Here is a 19,845-nt window from a genome sequence, read left to right as displayed (position 1 = left end):
CCATTCCCTCCAACTCCCTCATCAGGTCCACAACCCCCACCAGCCCACATCCTACCCTGGCACCTTGCCCTGTCACTGCAGGAAGTGCAAAATCTGCGCCCACCCAAAGCCCGAAGGGATCCTTCGACATCTGTCAGAAATTTACCCTGTATCTCTACCAATGTCATCTACTGCATCCGTTATACCCAATTATCCTCTACATCGGGAGACAGGACGCCGCCTCATGGATTGTATCAGAGAACGTCTCTGGGACATCTGCACTCACCAACCCATTTGCCCTGTGGCTGAAGACTTCAATTTCCCCCTCCTACTCCGTCAAGGACATGCAGGTTCTGGGCCGCCTCCACCACCAAACTGTTACCACCCAACTCCTGGAGGAGGAGCTCCTCATCTTTCGCCTTGGGACCCTGCAGACACCGGGATAAATGTGGATTTCAATTCCCCTGGATTTCAGGCCTCCAGTCTGAAAAACAAATGCAGATTGTTCATTATCTGAATGACGATAGATTGGAAAAATTGCAATGAGAACTGGGTGATGTCCTTGTAAAGCATTTGATGAAAATAAGTTGCAAGAGAAACTGGCAGTAAAAAAGGTAAATGTTGCCCATCATAGCAAGAGGATTTGAATACAGGATGCTTCATAATTGCATGGAGCTTTGGTGACCCCACACCTGGAATACAGCAGGCAATTTTGTTCACCTTATCTGAGGAAGGAAGCTCTGGCTAGAGAGGGAGTGCAAAGAACATTTAACAGTTGATTTGATTGATATGAAGTGAGACTGGATCAGTTATGACTATATCCACTGGAATTTGAGTCGGGGGAGGCAGATCTCGCAGAAACCTATAAAATTCTAACTAGACAGGGTAAATGCTAAAAGAATGTTCGCAAAAATGGGGGTGGGGGTGTCCAGAAGCAGGGGTCACAATCTGAGGGTGAGATGTGAAATTTTTTCACCCTGAGAATAGTGACTGTAGGGAATTCTATGCCACAAAAAGCAATTAGGATCAATACATGTACTGTTTCTTGAAAATATTTTAACTCTGAACCTTTTAGTTCCAAGAACTAAAGGGTGTGGGCAAAAATCAGAAACCAGTGCTAAGTTGGATGATCAGTGATCTTGTGGAATTGCAGAGTAGATTGGGAAGGTTGAATGATCTATTCCTGCACCTAATTTCTTCTTTGTAAGAAGGCAGATAATGGTGGGAGGGAACATATTAAATATATTCCATTTACATTAAAGGTTATTGTGAGGCAGGCCAAACACACTTCCCTGTTGAACAAATGTTAACAAAGATTGAGAGTCTTCAGTGCATGGCAGAATCAATATCAAATATTGGAAAAGACCTAGTATTGCTGATCCAGATGGATGTTGATGTGGGAATGTCATGCTAAGAAGGAAATCGGGTTTAAGAACGAGCATTTCTGCCACATAAACATAGTGACTACAAGAGTAGGCTAGAGGCTAGGAATATTGCACAGAGTAACTTACTTCCTGACTCCACAAAGCCTGTCCATCATTTACAAGGCACAGGTCATCAATGTGATGCCTGGATGGGTGCACGTCCATTCAAAAAGCTTGATATCATCCAGGACAAAGCAGCCTGCTTGATTTGACACCACGTTCATGAACATCCAGTCCCTCCGTCACTGATGCTCGGTAGCAGCAGTACGTACCAACTACAAGATGCACTGCAGAAATTCATTCATAGTCGTTTAGACAGCAACTTACAAATCCACGGTCACTTCCATCTAGAAGAACAAGGGCAGAAGGTACATGGGAATACTACCATCTGCAAATTTCCTTCCAAGTTACTCACCATCCTGATTTGGAAATATATCGCTGTTACTCCACTGACATTGGGTCAAAATCCTGGAATTTCCTCCCTAATAACATTGTGTTAACCTACAGCACTTCGACTGTCATGGTTCAAGAAGGCAGCTCACTACCATATTATCAAGGCAAGGATGGGTAGTAAATGCTGGCCAGCCAATGACGCTCACGTCCCATTAGTGAATTTTTAGAAAGTGTCTGGTGCAAGCAAAACTTAACGTTTTAGAATTTTACTGAAATTGCACTTCTTGAAATAAGTGTATAAAGGAACAATTTAACAATTTTTTAAAAGAATACTTTTATGAACATAAAACAGATGAAATTGAATGATGTATTGATGGTCGATTCTTTCATGTCCTTCTCTCTATCTTATTGTCTTGTGTTAGTCATAGTCATCGAGATGTACAGCATGGAAACGGACCCTTTGGTCCAACCCGTCCATGTTGACCAGATATCCCAACCAAATCTAGTCCCACCTGCCAGCACCTGGCCCATATCCCTCCAAACCTTTCCTATTCATATACCCATCCAAATGCCTCTTAAATGTTGCAATTATACCAGCCTCTACCACATCCTTTGGCAGCTCATTCCATACACGTACCACCCTCTGCGTGAAAAAGTTGCCCCTTGGGTCTCATATCTTCCTCTCTCACCCTAAACCTATGCCCTCTAGTTCTGGACTCGCTGACCCCAGGGAAAAGACTTTGCCTATTAATCCTATCCATGCCCCTCATAATTTTGTAAACCTCCATATGGTCACCCCTCGGCCTCTGACACTCCAGGGAAAACAGCCCCAGCCTGTTCAGCCTCTCCCTGTAGCTCCGATCCTCCAACCCTGGCAACATCCTTGTAAATCTTTTCTGAACCCTTTCAAGTTTCACAACATCTTTCCAATAGGAAGGAGACCAGAATAGCACGCAATATTCCAACAGTGGCCTAACCAATATCCTGTACAGCTGCAACATGACCTCCCAACTCCTGCACTCAATACTCTGACCAATAAAGGAAAGCATACCAAACACCACCTTCACTATCCTATCCACCTGTGACTCCACTTTCAAGGAGCTATGAACCTGCACTCCAAGGTCTCTTTGTTCAGCAACACTCCCTAGGACCTTACCATTAAGTGTATAAGTCCTGCTGAGATTTGCTTTCTTAAAATGCACCACCTCGCATTTATCTGAATTAATCTCCATCTGCCACTTCTCAGCCCATTGGCCCATCTGGTCCAGATCTTCTTGTAATCTGAGGTAACCCTCTTCGCTGTCCACTACACCTCCAATTGTAAATGACAAAAAGTAGAGGGCCCAGCACCGATCCTTGTGGCACTCCAAGGATCACTGGTCTCAGGCCTCCAGACTGAAAAGTAACCCTCCACAACCACCCTCTGTCTTCTACCTTTGAGCCAGTTCTGTATCCAAATGGCTAGTTCTCTCTGTATTCCATGAGATCTAATCTTGCTAATCAGTCTCCCATGGGGATCCTTGTCAAACACCTTACTGAAGTCCATGTACATCACATCTACTGCTCTGCCCTCATCAACCATCTTTGTTAGTTCTTCAAAAAACTCAAGTTTGTGAGACCTGATTTCCCACGCACAAAGCCATGTTGACTATCCCAAATCGGTCCTTGCCTTTCCAAATACGTGTACATCCTGTTTTATCATGGCTGACTTGATCTTTGTCTTTTTTCCTCTGTGCATTAGAGGCCGTGGTGGAGTTCCTCCCCCAACATCAACAGTTCCACGTACAGGGCCTGTTCCCAGAGGAGCACCCCCTGGTCGAGGTCCTGGAGCTAGGGGACGTGGAGTCCCAGCACCAAGAGCAAGAGGAGCGCCAGGTTACAGACCTCCACCACCTCCAGTACAAGACACATCATATGGTGAATATGTAAGTAAATTTCTGTTTCTCAAATTGTTGTGGTTGTGAATGTTAATGACCAGGTGTAGTTCAAAATAGCTTGACATGTTTTTGTAGTTTTGAAACAGCATATTAAAACCTAGCTAGATAGTCTTTGAAGAAGTCCATTAAAAGTATCAGCATTATTAGAATGGATTGCCATTAACAGTAAAATAGATCAGAAGTTGTTCTACAACTAAGAAAAGCAATTTAAACTACTTGAATTCCATCTTTTTTTTTTAAAAAAAAAAAGGGGGATCTCACTGAAATTTTGAGATCCCAAGCTTCTTGATAGAGATGGCCAACTCTACAACCTATTCCTCTGCTTACGTAGGTTATCTCAACTCCCTCCCCTTTTTCCCAACTTCCCGGTAGTGTTCAAGTCTCGGGGGGGGGGGAATATATAAAGCTCTCCCCTAGACTTTGACATTTTTTCCTTTAACATCTCTACTATTTTTTTAAAAAAATGTTTCTTGAGGGTACCTGTGATAAAACGTTTGGAATCTGCCATGACTTACATTTATATACCTTAGTATCATAACAACCCATTTAGATGGATTGCTATGAAATTTGTACTGCGCCCTTCAGTTTTTACTGAACTGCATTCACACTCAAACTCTCAAAACCTCCTCCATCTTTTCTCCTGGAAATCCATCATTATAATTCATCATTCCTTTCTGTGTAATTTGCTTGACCTGCTTCCCCTTAAAAATATCTTGTGCTACTCACTTTAACCAATCATTCTGATAGTGAGTTTTACATTCTCACCATTCTTTGGATGAAGTACTACTACTCTGAATTCCCAGTTTAATTTTTTTGGTACCAATCTAATATTAACGTTCTTTATTTTATACTCTTTCCCACGATAAGGAATATTCTCTGTGCATCAACTTCATCTAACCCTTTCATAGCTTTCATAGCTATTAGATTATACTTCAGCTTTTATTTTCAAGAGAAAAGAGACCCAAATTATTTTCTGATGAATATATTTTGATTTGACCCTTGTCACATCTACGCACAACCAAATGACTGTTGTTTCTGTAGTAGTGACCAGAATTATGCACAGTTCTAAGTGTATTGAAGCTTGGTTAGAACAAAATGTAAAAATCTGTGGCACAACTTAGTAATTTCTACTTAAAAATCCCCTCATTTTTCTGCCTCACCTAGACTTACAACCTCTAAAGAATAGATTACCTCCCACATCTGCCATGATCTTCTACCTCACATTTATCTGTTAAACTTTGTTTGCTAATTACTTACAGGCATTGAGCTTGTTAATGTACTTCTGTAATTTTTTGCACCGTCCTCCGTGTTTCCTATCCCATTTATGTTGGTGTCATTTGCAAATTAAAAAATTGGTTTAATTCCAAATTCATAATGTCAGTTATGACCAGTAGTGGATATAATACTGATCCTTGTTGAATACCGCTTCCTATCTCCTGGTTAGCAATCAGTTCTGTCAGTTATCCTCTGATTCTACATTTTCCAGTCTTATTCATTATTCTATTAAAGAGCACCTTTTGAAAATTCTGAAATTATAATCCATCTCATCAACAGTTTCTTCTCTTGGCACAGCTATTGAATCACTTGTCGGCATTATTTATTTTTGTTTGTCGAATGGAGTAGTGAGTGTGAGAAATGTCCCCTCTATTTTATCTTTTGTAAAATCTGATTTTGGAAAGCCTGCTTTAATACATGGTGAGTCAACAAAATTTTTTTCTGGCGCAGAAACTATGGTGTTATGCAATAGCATTATACCGCTATGGTTCTGATGTCCAATTTTTTTTTTTCCATCTCTCATTTTAAAAATGCTTTTTGATAGTTAACAAATCTGCTTAATGTGAGAACAGACTACTTTACTTTTTAAACTGATCCTATTAATTCTAGTTTTAATGAGAGCCGGTCTTTCTTTATCAGAATTTTTTGTATTGAAAAGTTTAATAAATTTACTATATAATAAACAGAAATTCTTTAAGTCTCCCATTTATGGAGTGTGTGCTTTTGACATCTGAGCGATCTTGGAAAGTGTCATCACTGCATCACCCATCATAAATCCATGCTCGTCTTTGAGTGAGGCAGCAAGTAAAACCTGAGGGCACCAGATGATAACATCAAGCAGGACAACAAGCAGTAGAGAACAGGGTAGTGAGTAAAGCTGAGGAAAGGTTCCAAGTGAGTGTCAACAGCAATGACCACACAATAGGGTGGCAAACAACAGTTTAACGGTGTCAGCAGCACCAGCTTCCTGCTCCAGTGGGAGTCCACACTGATGATAGGAGCAGCATTGATTTCCTGTTTGTGCATTGACAGGTGATTCACTGTTTCTGTCAGTCAATTTTAATCATTACTTATTTGAAAGAAATTCCAGTTACTCTAATATAGTTTTAAAATATCTCTTATTTTGACAGTAGTTTTTTTATTTCTTTAAAGGTACCAGAAGTTGAAATAAAAATTCACAGCTCCCACTGATTTAAATTTGGAATTACTTATTTTGTTGGTTTCACCTTGGACATAGAACAATTAGGGACAGCATGGTGGCTCAGTGGTTACCACTGTTGCCTCTCAGCACCAGGGACCCATGTTCACTTCCATCCTCTGGTGGCTGTTTGTTTGTTTGGAGTATGCACATTCTCCCTGTGTCTGCATGGGTTTCCCTCCAGGTGCTCTGTTTTCCTCCCACAGTATGAAGTTGTGCAGGCTAGGTGGATTGGCCATGCCAAATTGTTTGTAGTATCTAGTGTCTATAGTGTCCAGAGATGTTCAGGCTAAGTGGATTAACTGTTGGAAATATAGGGTTACAAGGATGGAGGAATAGGGGTGGGTCTAGGTGGAATGCTCTTCAGAGGTGGATCAGATGGGTTGAATGTTTGTTTCCACTTTGTAGGGATTCTATGATTCTATAAATTCTAAATATGTCAAGGTGTTTAATGACTGGAACATTACTATAGCACTGGCTAGCTCCTGGCTTAGATGCCTGAGACCTTTTTTTTTCAAAAAAAAAATGTTCTTGCAAAATTTAAACTGTTGCAGTAAACAGTTTAATCAAAGCCCCACTTCGGAGTTATTTTCCATCTCTTTCTTACTCCTGCATATTAAAGGACTACAATAAACTAAACTCATTATGATGAACCTCAGACATTTCTTCAATTAAGAATTTATCTATTCGGTATAATAAATTCCATCAGTTGAAAAGTGTTAATTCAGCTCTGCTGTATATATCGTTATTAGAATTGCTAGACTCCCCAACTGAGAAATTACACTTTTGCTGTCAGGCAGTACATGATCTATGAATCCTAGAATGGAGAGTTGCAAGAACCTGATGGCAGAGATAGTGGACCCACTGGTTACAATAGTCAAAAATTCTCTGGACACTGGAAAAGTTCCAGTGGATTGGGAAAATACTGATGTAACACTGTTATTCAGAAAAGGGAAGGAGGCAATACGTGGGAAATTACAGACCAGTTAGCTTAACACTTGGAAAACTGAGAAGGTGGCACCACTTTTGTTGGACAGTGTTATAATCAATTATCTAGAAAGAACTATCACGACATTTGAAAAGTCAAAACGCTATCCATCAGAGTGGGGCTTTACAAAGTTAAAAATCACACAACGCCAGGTTATAGTCCAACAGGTTTAATTGAAAGCACACTAGCTTTTGGAGCGACGCTCCTTCATCAGGTGATTTTGGAGGGCTCAATCGTAACACAGAATTTATAGCAAAAATTTGCAGTGTGATGTAACTGAAATTATACATTGAAGAATTCATTGTCTGTTAAGCCTTTCATCTGTTACAATACAGTGATAGTTTCACTTCTTTCATATGTAAATCACAAACCCTTTTTTTTTAAAAAGTTGCATTCTCGGGTTTGGTGTTAACAATGGTGATAGCTAGACAATATGTTGAAGGTATTAGCCCCCTGTGTTCTGTCTATGACCTGATGTTTAGATTGATTCCAATCTAAAAAGTGAGATAAGAGTTTTACATAAATTCATGCAGTTTTTGAGCTCCGAGTTCTCCATGAATGTATGTGGTTTTTGAGCAAAGTACAATGTAACTCTGAAAGTACCAAAAACGTTCACCACACAAAATAAGTGTGGGAGTCTGTGTCTATAAGGGTGTGTGTGCGCGTCTGTGTGTATCTGTGTCTCTGTGTATGAATATCTGTGTGTGTCGTGCAATGGTGATCACCTGTAATGTGACATGAATCAAAGGTCCCGGTTGAGGCCCTCCCTATGGGTACCGAACTTAGCTATCAGCCTCTGCTCAGCCACTTTCCTCTGCTGCCTGTCGGGACTTTTTAGATTGGAATCAATCTATACTTCAGGTCATAGACAGAGAACACAGGGGGCTAACACCTTCAACATATTGGTCTAGCTATCACCATTGTTGACAGCTAACCCGAGAATGCAACTTTTTTAAAAAAAAAGGTTTTGTGATTTACACATGAAAGAAGTGAAACTATCACTGTATTCTAACAGATGAAAGGCTTAACAGACAATCAATTCTTCAATGTATAATTTCAGTTACATCACACTGCAAATTTTTGCTATAAATTCTGTGTTACTATCGAGCCCTCCACAATCACCTGATGAAGGAGCTAGTGTGCTTCCAATTAAACCTGTTGGACTGCAACCTGGTGTTGTGATTTTTAACTTTGTACACCCCAGTCCAACACCAGCATCTCCGAATCATAACATGGTTTTACGAAGGGCAAATCACGTTTGATTAATTTGCTAGAGTTCTCTGAAGATGTAACAAGCAAAGTGGATAATGAGGATCCTGCAGATGTAACATATCAAACACCTTCCAGAAGTCCAGATAAGGTGCTGCACAAAAAGGTTAATTAAGAAGATTTGATCATATGGAATTCGGGATAAACTATTAGCTTGGGTAGGTGACTGGCTGATGGATAGAAGACAGAGCATCAGGATAATTTTTGTTTTCTGGATGCTAAAAAGTAACTGGTGGGGTGCCACAGTTTTAGTCCTTGGGGCCCAGCTGTTTACCATGTGCATTATCCCTGCATCCAAGTTGTTAGAAGGCTTCATAACCAAATTTTCAGATGAGACAAAAATAGGCAGGACGGTAAACTGTAATGAGAAAATAAAAAAACGTACAAATAGATGTAGATAGGTTAGGACAGTGGGGCAAAATGTGGCAGATGGGGTTTAACATGGATAAGTGGGAGGTTATGCATTTGGGTCGACGAAGGCAACCTATTATCTCAGTAGGGAGAGCCTTCAGAGTATTACGGTACAGAGCGATCCGGGTGTCACCGGATTCATGAGTCACAGAAAACTAGCATGCAGGTACAGCAGATAATAAAGCCAATGGAATGTTGGCTTTTCTAGCTAAAACAATCTAATATAGAGGTAAGGAAATATTAGTGCAACTATACAAGGCGCAGCTTTGGTCCCCTTCTTTGAGGAAGGATGTAGTGGCATTGGAGGCAGTTCAGAGGAGGTTCGTTAGATTGATGTCAGAGATGAGAGATTTGTTGTAAGAACAAAGATAAAACATAGGCCTATACTTTCTGGAGTTTAGAATGAGGGGAGATCAAATTTTGGTATTCAAGATGATAAAAGGAATGGATAAAATAGACATGGAGTGGATGCTTCCTCTTGTGGGGCAGCCTAGGATGAGAGGTCATTGTCTTAGGATAAGGGTAGGAGAGTCAATATTTCAGACATAAGCCCTTCATCAGGAATAACTTGTGCCCGAGATGTCAACTTTCCTGCTTTTCAGATGCTGCCTGACCTGTGCTTTTCCAGCACCACATCTTTGTTTTACTCTGATTCTCCAGTATCTGCAGTGTTCACTTTCTCTTAGGATAAGGGATAGCAAATTTAAAACAGTTGAGCAGAAACAACTATTTCCAAAGGGTTGTAAATCTATGGAATTCGCTATCCCAAAGTGTAGTGGATGCTGGGACAATGAGTAAATTTGAGGAGTTAGACAGATTTAATGGGGGTGAGGAGCATATCCGCCATGATCGCATGGTGGAGCAGACTTGATGGGCTGAGTGGCCTAATTCTGCTCCTTTATCTTATGAACTATAAGAACATCTTTTGTGAATGACACCACCACGTTTGCAGAGCAGTAGATAACCGTGCAGGTACATGGATTGAGAATACGGAATCAGTAACGAACTAACTTAAGTGAAAGTACTCCACTACTGAATTAAACACACATCTGAACTAGTGAAGTTAAAATGTTTGAACTGTTAACACTACTCTGGATAAAGAAACCTGCCTGATTGACAGTCTATTCAGTATTTTAATGTCGCTCAATCCATAACTAATGCATTATAGCTACTGTGTGTATTTGTTACACAGTTTTTAGCTCAAAGCCTTTAGAAGTCAACGGGTTGCTGGAAAAGCACAGCAGGTCAGGCAGCATCCTAGGAGCAGAAGAATTGACATTTTGGGCATAAGCCCTGTCTAAAGGCTTTGTTGACAGCATCTCTCAAACTTGTGATACCATCACTTAGTGACAAATGAATAGCAGGTGCATAAAAACAAAGCTCACCATTTTGAGGGGCTGGAGGATCTGAGGTGTTTAAAGTTGAACACATTTGTTATCTTGACTACCAATCGTGTTATGTTACACACAATAACTGTTCCCTAAGGTCTCATGGAGCAGGTTACACATTTGAGTCACAGACCACATCAAGCACCACTTTTCTATCATAGCTAAGAAAATGATACTGTTACAAATTATCTTACAGCCCCTTCACTTTTTAGTCTCGAGATGCTGACTGCCAGCTTTTTTCTTTTTCAGCACTGATCTGTCAGTTGCCAATAGTTAGCATACCATATTCACTGCCACAATAAAATTCTGTACACTATGTACTTATTACTGCCATGCTGATCGTGTCAGTCTTGACTGGGGTTGAGCTGGTCAATTAAATTCCAATCCTTTGAAATAAACTTTTAGGCTGATATTTCAATGGAGTGTTGTACTTTGAGAAATTCCATCATTTGGTGAAAACATTGCAGTATGGGAACATTAGCATTGGGTCCAATCTCTCCTCTGTGAAGCATATAAATTAATCCATAAAATACTTGAAGGAAATTAATCTGGTCTCTAAGGCCAATTTCGATCCCTCAAACAACATCATGAAAGTTGATTATAGGGCTGTTTATAAATGCATTTTATGTGACTTTTGAGAGTTCGATTTGGCTGCTGCTTTTTACTTTTTACAAAAAAAAAAGTCTGAAACTTTTATTAAGTTCCGAATTGAAAGGCGTTGTCCTTTTTAAGTGTCCTTGTTTGCTAAGTTCACTCACTCCCAAGTCCAATATAAAATAAATGCTCTAACTCTGCAGCTGTAGAATACCATTTTGAATTATTCAGGTTTTTTTTTTGCCACCTGTGCCTCAATTGAGCATTCCCAACTTTAATTTTTTTCAGCATTGTTGACTGTATTCAGTTGCCAAGGCCTAAAGCGTTTTAACTGCCTCCCTAAATCTCTCCAATCTCTCTGACCTCCTTTCTAAATATGACTTGAAGCTTATCTTTTTTTAAAACCAAGCTTTTGGTCATCTTCCCAATGACGTTCATATGTGGCTTAGTGTCCAATTATGTTTTGTTTTAAATTATAATCCTTGTTTTCAAATATTCCCATGGTCTGGACCCTCCCTGTCTCCATTATTAACCTGTAACCTGCTGAGCTATCTCCACTTCACTAACTTCACATCGTGAGCTTCATAGATTTTATTACTCCATTGCTGATGGTCATGCCTTTAGCTGTATAGGCTCAAGCTCTCTAATCTCCTTTCTGATTCTCCATCTTTCTACCCAGCTTTTCTTCTTTAAGGTATTCCTTACACCTAACAATTTGACCAAGCTTTTGATTATCTTTTCTAGTATCTCAAATTGTCTGTGTACAAGTTTTTTGTTTTGTTTTTCCCTTGTACTGTAACCTGGAACTGTATTTAGCACTTTCAACATAAAGTTGTAATGCAGTTTGGGGCAAATTGTCAGAGCAATATATAACAACAGACCAAATTTTCTCTCCTATCATTTACAATGTTCGAACATTGAACTTTATTGTGGCATAATTTCTGTTAACAATCATTCCACAGTGAGCCTCTATATGAAAAGGGGAACGGCTAATTTTGTCAATCTACATTATTTAAAAGGTTTGCTTCAGTTGCTGTCCAAAATAACTTGTTTAGTGGGGTGGTACCCATTATGTTGTTACTATGCTGTCTATATAGATGCAAAACACCCCGTTTGGTTCGTTAGTATAATTAAGTATTTTGGTAATGATTGTGAGTAAATAACTTCAGAGTTATCCATCAGTGGTCATAGTTGTCTGTCTCATTTGTCTTATTTTTGAAATCATTACAGATTCATATTAACTGTAAAACTGAACCAGTGTGTATTAAAAGTTTGAACAATGAAAATAGAGAAAAATCACACATGAGGACTAAAACACCTGATAGTCATCAGGAGATATTATGACAGTAAGTTTAGTATCATTTAGGATGTACTTGGCCAATACAAACTTTACCACATTGGATGATATTTAGTTGACAAATTGGCTATACCCATTTTCAGTCTGAGGCATTTTGAACACCTTGAGCAACGATTAAATCACTGTAGTGAGCAGAGCTGTTGGTAGTTCCTATTGCTGGCACTCTGATCACAAAATGTAATTTAATGGAAGCAGAACTTAGTGTTACAATTCTTTTTCAGTAGTTCTTGACAGAAGCCTTAACATTTTAGGCAGTTGAAGATTGATGGAAGTTCCTGTTCCTGGATGGAACAATTTTCATACATTATGATCTTGAAAATAACACCAGTATTCATGCAAATGAAATAGCAGGAATAGCAAGAGATGAAAGTAAATCTCAACAGATTTGATTGAAAATGTTATTGTATGAGTCTGGTTCTAATTAGCTTTTCAAAACTAACTTCTGTAATGGCTTTTCATACTTCATTTGTCTGAAGTGGAAGGATATACCCCAAAAAGTGACAGTGATTTATTAATAATTTAACAATGGCCATCGGGTTTGGTAACTACTGCCCATGATTAAATAGAAAGACCTAAATGCAGGAAGATTCTTTGTAAAAGCATAACGCTTGTTAGCAGTTACGTGAACTACTGATTTTGTTTTTAAAATTAGAAATCTATAGGATAGCAGCCACAGTTTATTTCCTGTTTTCTTTTTAACATTAATTTTTCCAAATTTATAACCTCACTTATTGTTTTTAAAAAATTGTCCTGTGTATTTTTAATTCAAAATTGTACCTGTTTAGCTTTTAATTGTCACTGTTCTATTGAACTTTTAATTGAACATTTTTATAGGATTTTAGCTGTCTGTATTTTGAGAAAAAAGTATTGTTAACTTCATAAACACTATACAGTTGCATACAGGAGCTACATAATTTTAATTTCCAATTCCCATAGTTCATGTTCTTTATATTGAAATGTTAACTGTTTCAGCTGTGGCTGTAAACATAAACGTGCACAGAAGGCTTGGTAATTGCCTGTGCCTCCCACTTCCATTATGTTGCCACAGTATAGACATGTCATCCTGCTGTGTTTGTACAAATAGAAGCACTTTCTATTCTTGTCTGTCCAAAATGCAGGTACAGCCACCTAATGTGAGACTTTCAAGTAGATCATTATAAAAAAAAAAAATGCTCTGCACTTGAATTTGTACTGCTGCATTAAACCTGGTCAAATATGCATGCTACGTTATAGTTTGTATAAACATCTTACACTTTATTTAGCACAGGCCTAGACTACTTTGACAAGAAGGTTAAACTAAATGTTCTGGGGAAGTTGTGGTATACTGGCATTGTCACTAGACTAGGAATTTAGAGACCTAGTTAATGCTCTGAAATCTTGAACTCTTCCATACCAGTTGGTGGAGTCTGAATTCAATAAAAGTATCTGGAACTGTAAGCTTTAATGGTGACCATGAAACATTGTTGAGTTCCATTAAAACTAATCTGATTCACTTATGTTTTTAAGGAAAACAATCTGCCATTATTACCTGATTTCTCCCTCCATGCGACCTTAGACTCAAGCATTTATAATTACCTTTTGGAATAACTTAGCAAGCCATTCTGTTCCATTCCTTTCAGATGTTTTCAAAACTACTTTTTTTAAATAAGAATAAAAAAATTGTCCCAGACACTGCCATCATCATCCCTTCTTATTGTTTCATTAGCAAGTTAGATACAGCAGAAGTGGAGGCATAGTGATATTCAGAGAGGTGACCTAAAATTCCCTTAGCATTAACACCAGCCCCATGAGGTTTCCTGCCATCCAATCAAACATGAGCAAGAAAATCCCCTGCTGCCTACTAGGGACTACATCCCCCTCAGCTGATGAATCTGTACAGCTCCATGTTGAACATCACTTGGAGGAAGCAATGAGATGGCAATGGTTTAGAATGCATTGATTGCTAATGTAGAGTGTACTCTTTACTCTGTATACATCACCAAGAGTGGCTGGGTGGCTAACTGCGAACCAAGCTGGTTATGTTCGCACTGTACTTGTCAAAGACCGTATTGATGCAAGTAACCATTACACTGTCCTTGCAGAGACAAAGTCGCATCTTCACATTGAGGATGCCCTTCATTGTGTTGTGGTACAAGCACTATTTTAAACTGGATTGATTTTGGGCATATCTAATAATTCAAGACTGGGCATATTTGAGGTGCTGTGAGCTGTTAGCAGCATCGGAATTATGTGTAGCAGAGATCCGCAAACTCATGGCCTGGCATATTCACAACCATGGTCAAAAAAGATGAAAGTGACTGTCTTTGTAATCAAGACACCATAGTCCTTGGGAATTAGGGGGAGATCTTTCTGCTGTTGGATTCACATTAAGCACAAAAATATTTGTTGAAGGTCAGTTATCTGAACTCCAAGGCATAAGCACTACAAGAATTCCACAGGGTAATGTCATAGGTCAAATATTCATCAACAGCTCCTTCAAAACTCCAATCTTTGTACAGTTTTCTTCATCGTTTGCTAAACCTCAGAACCTGAAACAGTCCATTATCAAATACAAGCCAAGGACAGTCTCCAGACTTGGCTGATAAGTGACAATTTGAGGAGATGATGGTCTAGTGGAATTATCACTCGACTGTTAATCCAGAGACCCAGATCCTGGGGACCTGGGTGCCAATCCTACCAGGCAGATGGTGGAATTTGGATTCAATTTTTTAAAAATGTAGAATTAGCAGTTTAATGATGACCACAAATCCATTGACAATTTGGAAAAACCTGTCTGGTCACTAATGTGCTTTAGTTTCTCATTGGACTGTACAAATTATTCAGTAAGTAAACCTAGCAGTCACTGTGTCACTGAACTATGCAAACCATAATGTAACAATTTTTGATTTCTCAGGCTACTCAGTTAGCTATGATATACTAAAAACAGTGCAAATGAGCAGGAGTGAGAGATGACTGTGTGCTCCTATTTATCATCCCTTCGCAGTAATCCGTGTCTGCAGATATCATCATAGCTTTGTTCTGGTCAGCTACATAACTGAACAACCAACAAACCTTCCTGTCTAAACTGACATCTGACCAAAGTCAAGGCACAAAGTTGCTGATGCCCATGGAGACAGGATGAAAGAAATTTGACTGAAATATCTACTTTAATTATACTTTTGGCTGTGTCCTGGTGCACTGATAATTAATAATTACAGTTGTAGTTGGATTTGATGGTATACTTGTAAAGCCAGCTTTTTTTTTTGAAGTGAATTTTTTTGAATGTGTTTAATTATAACTTTGGTATACTGTAAAGTCACTACTATCCTTCTTTGAAACTTTAGGCATATGGTGATGGCTATGGAGCAACCTATGAAGACCAAGGTTATGACTCTTATGATAACAACTACAGCAGTCAAGGCCAGAGGTACTTATTCTGCATAACCGCAAATAGATTTTTTTTTTAAATTTATGGAAGACTGGGACATCATTCAGTGTGACTTTGAATTAACAAAGCAAATAGACTATCATTTGTTGCAAAGGAAATTGAAAGCTTCAGTTATACAAGGCACTGAAACCACATCTGCAGTGTCATGTACAGTATTGGTGATTTGAAAAGGTGGAAATGCATTGTAAGCAGTTCAGAGAAGGTTTACTTGACTAATATTTGGAATGGGCAGATTGTCTAATGAGTAAATATGTGGAGGAACTGATGTTGGACTGAAGTGGACAAAGTTAAAAATCACACATCAGGCCAATAGGTTTATTTGGAAGCACTAGCTTATTTTTAAAGTAACATCTCCGCTCAGACGATGCATTAAAGGTGTGAGGTTAGAGTCTGTCTGTATCCTAATCTTGAGTCAAACTGATTCTACTTCCAAAGTAAAATTTATAAATATTATATGGATTGGCTGCATGCACATTTATCCTTTTGAGCAAAATAAAATGTATCTGCAAAATATAATTCTGTAAGTGCAAATTCACCCCATAGACTTATCTGTATGTGCGTGCATGAGAGAATGTTAATGCATGTGAAAGAGTGTCTTTGTGTGTGTGTGTGTGTGTGTGTGTGTGTGTGGTAGTGGGGTCACCAGTCGTGTGACATGAATCCAAGGTATTGAACTTGGCTCCCAGCCTCTGCTCGGCCACTCTGCTTTGTTGCATATCCTGATGGTCACCTGAAGATCTAAGGCCAAATGTCCCTGGCCACTGAAGCACTCCCTGACTGGGAGGGAACACCCCTATCTGGCGATTGTTGCAGGATATCCATTCATCTGTTGTAGCATTTGCCTGGTCTCACCAATGTACCATGCCTCAGTGCATTCTTGCCTGCAGCTAATGAGACAGACTAGGCTTGTACGCACTGGAATTTGGAAAAGTAATAGACAACTTGATTAAAAATCTTAAGATTCTGAGGGATCCTCACTAGATAGATGTGGAAATGTATTTCCCAATATAATGGATCAAGATCTAGTATTTACCCTTTTAAAACCGATAAGGCAAAATCTTTCTCCAAGTCATGAGTCTTTGGAACTCTGTTCATGAAAATGTGATGAAAACAGTGTCCTTTGAATATGTTTAGGATCAAGTTGGATAGATTCTTGTCAAGCAAGGAAGTTATCAGGGATCAGCAGGAATGTTGATTTGATATTATAGTCTGATCGATGATTGGTAAAGCTGACACATGGGACTAAATGGTGTAATCCAGTTCCTTGTTGACATATAATTACATTTTTAAATCTTATTTTTAGGAGATATCATTTGTGACTTGTATTTTCTTCCTATTAAATTCAGAATGAAAAGCCACATGTTATCATGCTGCAGGTATCAGTAAAATTATGACCAGCAAGATTTCTAACAAGCACCCTCCTGGACTGTTTTGCAGGTCAACAGAAGTAGGAAAAATCAATTGGATTAAGCATGTGTCACCAATATTTTGCAGTTTTCCAACTGAGATCATAATTGTTAATTTTACAAGAAACGCTTTCTTGCAAGTGTTACAGAAACCGAAAGCTATTTGACTGGAACTTCAGAGAGCAATATCATAATGACAGTTGTTCTTAATAATATAAACCCTCTACTATATTGCCATGAGTAAATTCTTCATAATTCTTGCAAGAGGACTGGAGATTGTTTTGAAAATTGTAAATCTCAAAACATGCATCCTTCAGAAAGGAGATTGAAAGCTTGTGATTTGCCATTTTATCATCGGATTGATTTTTATATCTGATAGTGAATAAAATAAAAATCAATTAATCAGCCAACACAACAGAAGACAGCAATTTTAATCAAGTGCCTCGAGGTGGACATTCTGTATTTCTAATCTTATGAAAATATTTTTTTAAGGAGATCTTTATGATATTCAGCGAGTCAATAATGATATAACCACGAACACATATATGCTTCTGTTTAATTCCTCTCTGCTTCTTTACGCTAGATAATATTTTAAACAAGCTGCAATGAGCCAGTTTGTGATTTGTGGAAGTAAGGGGAAAAAGCTAAAGAGTGTTCTTTTTGAAACTCTTGATTCCAAATTGAAGCAGATTCAATAGCACGAAAGAAATTGATCTTTAAAAAGAGTGCGCGTGTAACCAATTAGATAGCATTCTCAAGAGCTGGCATAGACACACTAATCTAAATGGCTTTTGCTGTGGTATGATTATATAAAGTAACTAAAAACTTCAGTGTTGACAGTAAACGTTGTGCAGGGTGCATTAGCATATAAAATATTAACTTTTTAAAGCTATAGATTTATTATGAAAGATTTGACTTAGAATATAGAACATTATAGCGAAGTACAGGCCCTTCAGCCTTCAATGTTGAGCTGACCTGTGGAACCAATCTATTTTCATCCATATGTTTATCTAATGACCATTTAAATGCCCTTAAAGTTGGCGAGTCTACAACTGTTGCAGGCAGTGCGTTCCACACCCCTACTACTCTGAGGAAGGAAACTACCTCTGTCTGTCCTATAATCTATCACTCCATTAATTTAAAGCTATGTCCCTTTGTACTAGCCATCGCCATCTAAGGAAAAAGGCTCTCGCTGTCCGCCTTTTATTATTATCTGATGTCTCAATTAATATCAACCACCTCCTATCTAACGAAAACAGCCTCAAGTCCCTCAGCCTTTCCTCATAAGACTTTCCCTCCATACCAGGCAACATCCTAGTAAATTTCCTCTGCACCCTCTCCAAACCTTCCACATCCTTCCTAATAATGCGGTGACCAGAAATGTATGCAATACTCCAAGTGCGGCCACACCAGAGTTTTGTACAGCTGCAGCACGACCTCGTGGCTCTGAAACTCTGACCTTCTACCAATAAAAGCTAACGCACCATATGCCGCCTTAACAACCCTATCAACCTGGGTGGCAACTTTCAGGGATCAATGTACATGAGCACTCCGATCTCTCTGCTCATCTACACTACCAAGAATCTTACCATTAGCCCAGTTTTCTGGATTCCTGTTGCTCCTTCCAAAGTGAATCACCTCTCACTTTTCCACATTAAATTCCATTTGCTACCCCTCAGCGCAGCTCTGCAGCTTATCCATTTCTATCTGTAACCTGCAACATCCTTCGGCTCTATTCGCAACTCCACTGATCTTCGTGTCATCCGCAAATTTACTGACCCATCCTTCTAAGCCCTTATCTAGGTCATTTATAAAAATGATATCATTTGCAAAATGTTTTTTTATGGAGTTAGCAAATTGGTAATTCATCAATTTTTTTTTTTCAGCTTGCATCTTCTACATTATACTATTATCTAAACAGTTTTGTCAGCAACTGTAATTAGAATATTTCAGTAGTTTTCTCAATTTCTTTGAGTATATTAAAAAGACCCTTGTTTACATGCCCTTCAAACATCCATAAACACTACACCCATAGGTTTTCCATTATCTAATGTTCTGGCTATATCTTTAAAAAGGACTTAATACATTTGCAAAGCGTAGTTTTTCCTTTCACCAACCATGCTGCACATCCATAACCATTTGTCAAATATGCTTGCACTTGCGTAATGTGATTAGGTAGAGCCAATATAATTTGATTTGAGTTTACGAAGTCCCTATTCTAGTATTTTTTTCCATTACTGAACTCGGGTTCATGGTGTGCTTACGTTTCACCCTCCTCCTTAAATAAGTGTTGCATTTATTCCTTGCCTCATAGAGGGTTGCGGTGAATCTCGTGAATTCTGTTAGCTAAGAACCAGTGCAGCCACTGGCTCTGCAGCCATCTTTTTAAAAATCCTAAAATGTAGGCTATCAAATAGAGGGCTTTGTCAATGTTTAGATCCAGTTGATTTCTCCAGAATTTTATCTTCACTTTGGTGTTCCTTACCCTCATCGTATTTGCAGTATTTTTTGTGCGCTTCATTAACTTTCAGAAAGCTAAATAATGGATAGAACTAGGGTTGATGTTTGCGCACTTTTGATAGTTATTTGCAGAATTACACATTAAGGCATGTACCCCCCTAATGTTCACTGTTTGAGTCTGTTGATTCATTGACATACAGCGGTAAAGCGGTAGATGTGGTGTATATGGATTTTAGTAAGGCGTTTGATAAGGTTCCCCATGGTAGGCTACTGCAAAAAATACAGAGGTATGGCATTGAGGGAGAGTTGGAGGTTTGGATTAGGAATTGGCTGGCTGGA

The 19,845-nt window shown here is 38.8% G+C and overlaps 1 protein-coding gene across 7 annotated transcripts in view; it reads left to right on the top strand.

Moving 5' to 3' along the window:
- The window catches only part of LOC122548906 (KH domain-containing, RNA-binding, signal transduction-associated protein 3-like), a 172,583-nt gene that overhangs the window by 106,101 nt on the left and 46,637 nt on the right, over positions 1-19,845 (top strand). For 5 of the 7 annotated variants that reach the window (XR_006311362.1, XR_006311361.1, XR_006311360.1 and 2 more), the window contains 2 exons: positions 3,538-3,721; positions 15,537-15,619. Coding sequence is in view for 4 of the 7 variants with exons in the window: in XM_043687862.1 (XP_043543797.1) it covers positions 3,538-3,721; positions 15,537-15,619 (267 nt within the window). In the remaining 3 variants the exon portion in view is untranslated. The other 2 variants (XM_043687863.1, XM_043687864.1) reach the window with 2 other exon arrangements.

The sequence above is a fragment of the Chiloscyllium plagiosum genome, chromosome 4 (genome assembly GCF_004010195.1).
Source record: "Chiloscyllium plagiosum isolate BGI_BamShark_2017 chromosome 4, ASM401019v2, whole genome shotgun sequence".
NCBI lineage: Eukaryota > Metazoa > Chordata > Chondrichthyes > Orectolobiformes > Hemiscylliidae > Chiloscyllium > Chiloscyllium plagiosum.
Note: the sequence above shows the minus strand (reverse complement) of the source record. Positions and strands in the feature narration are given on the sequence as shown.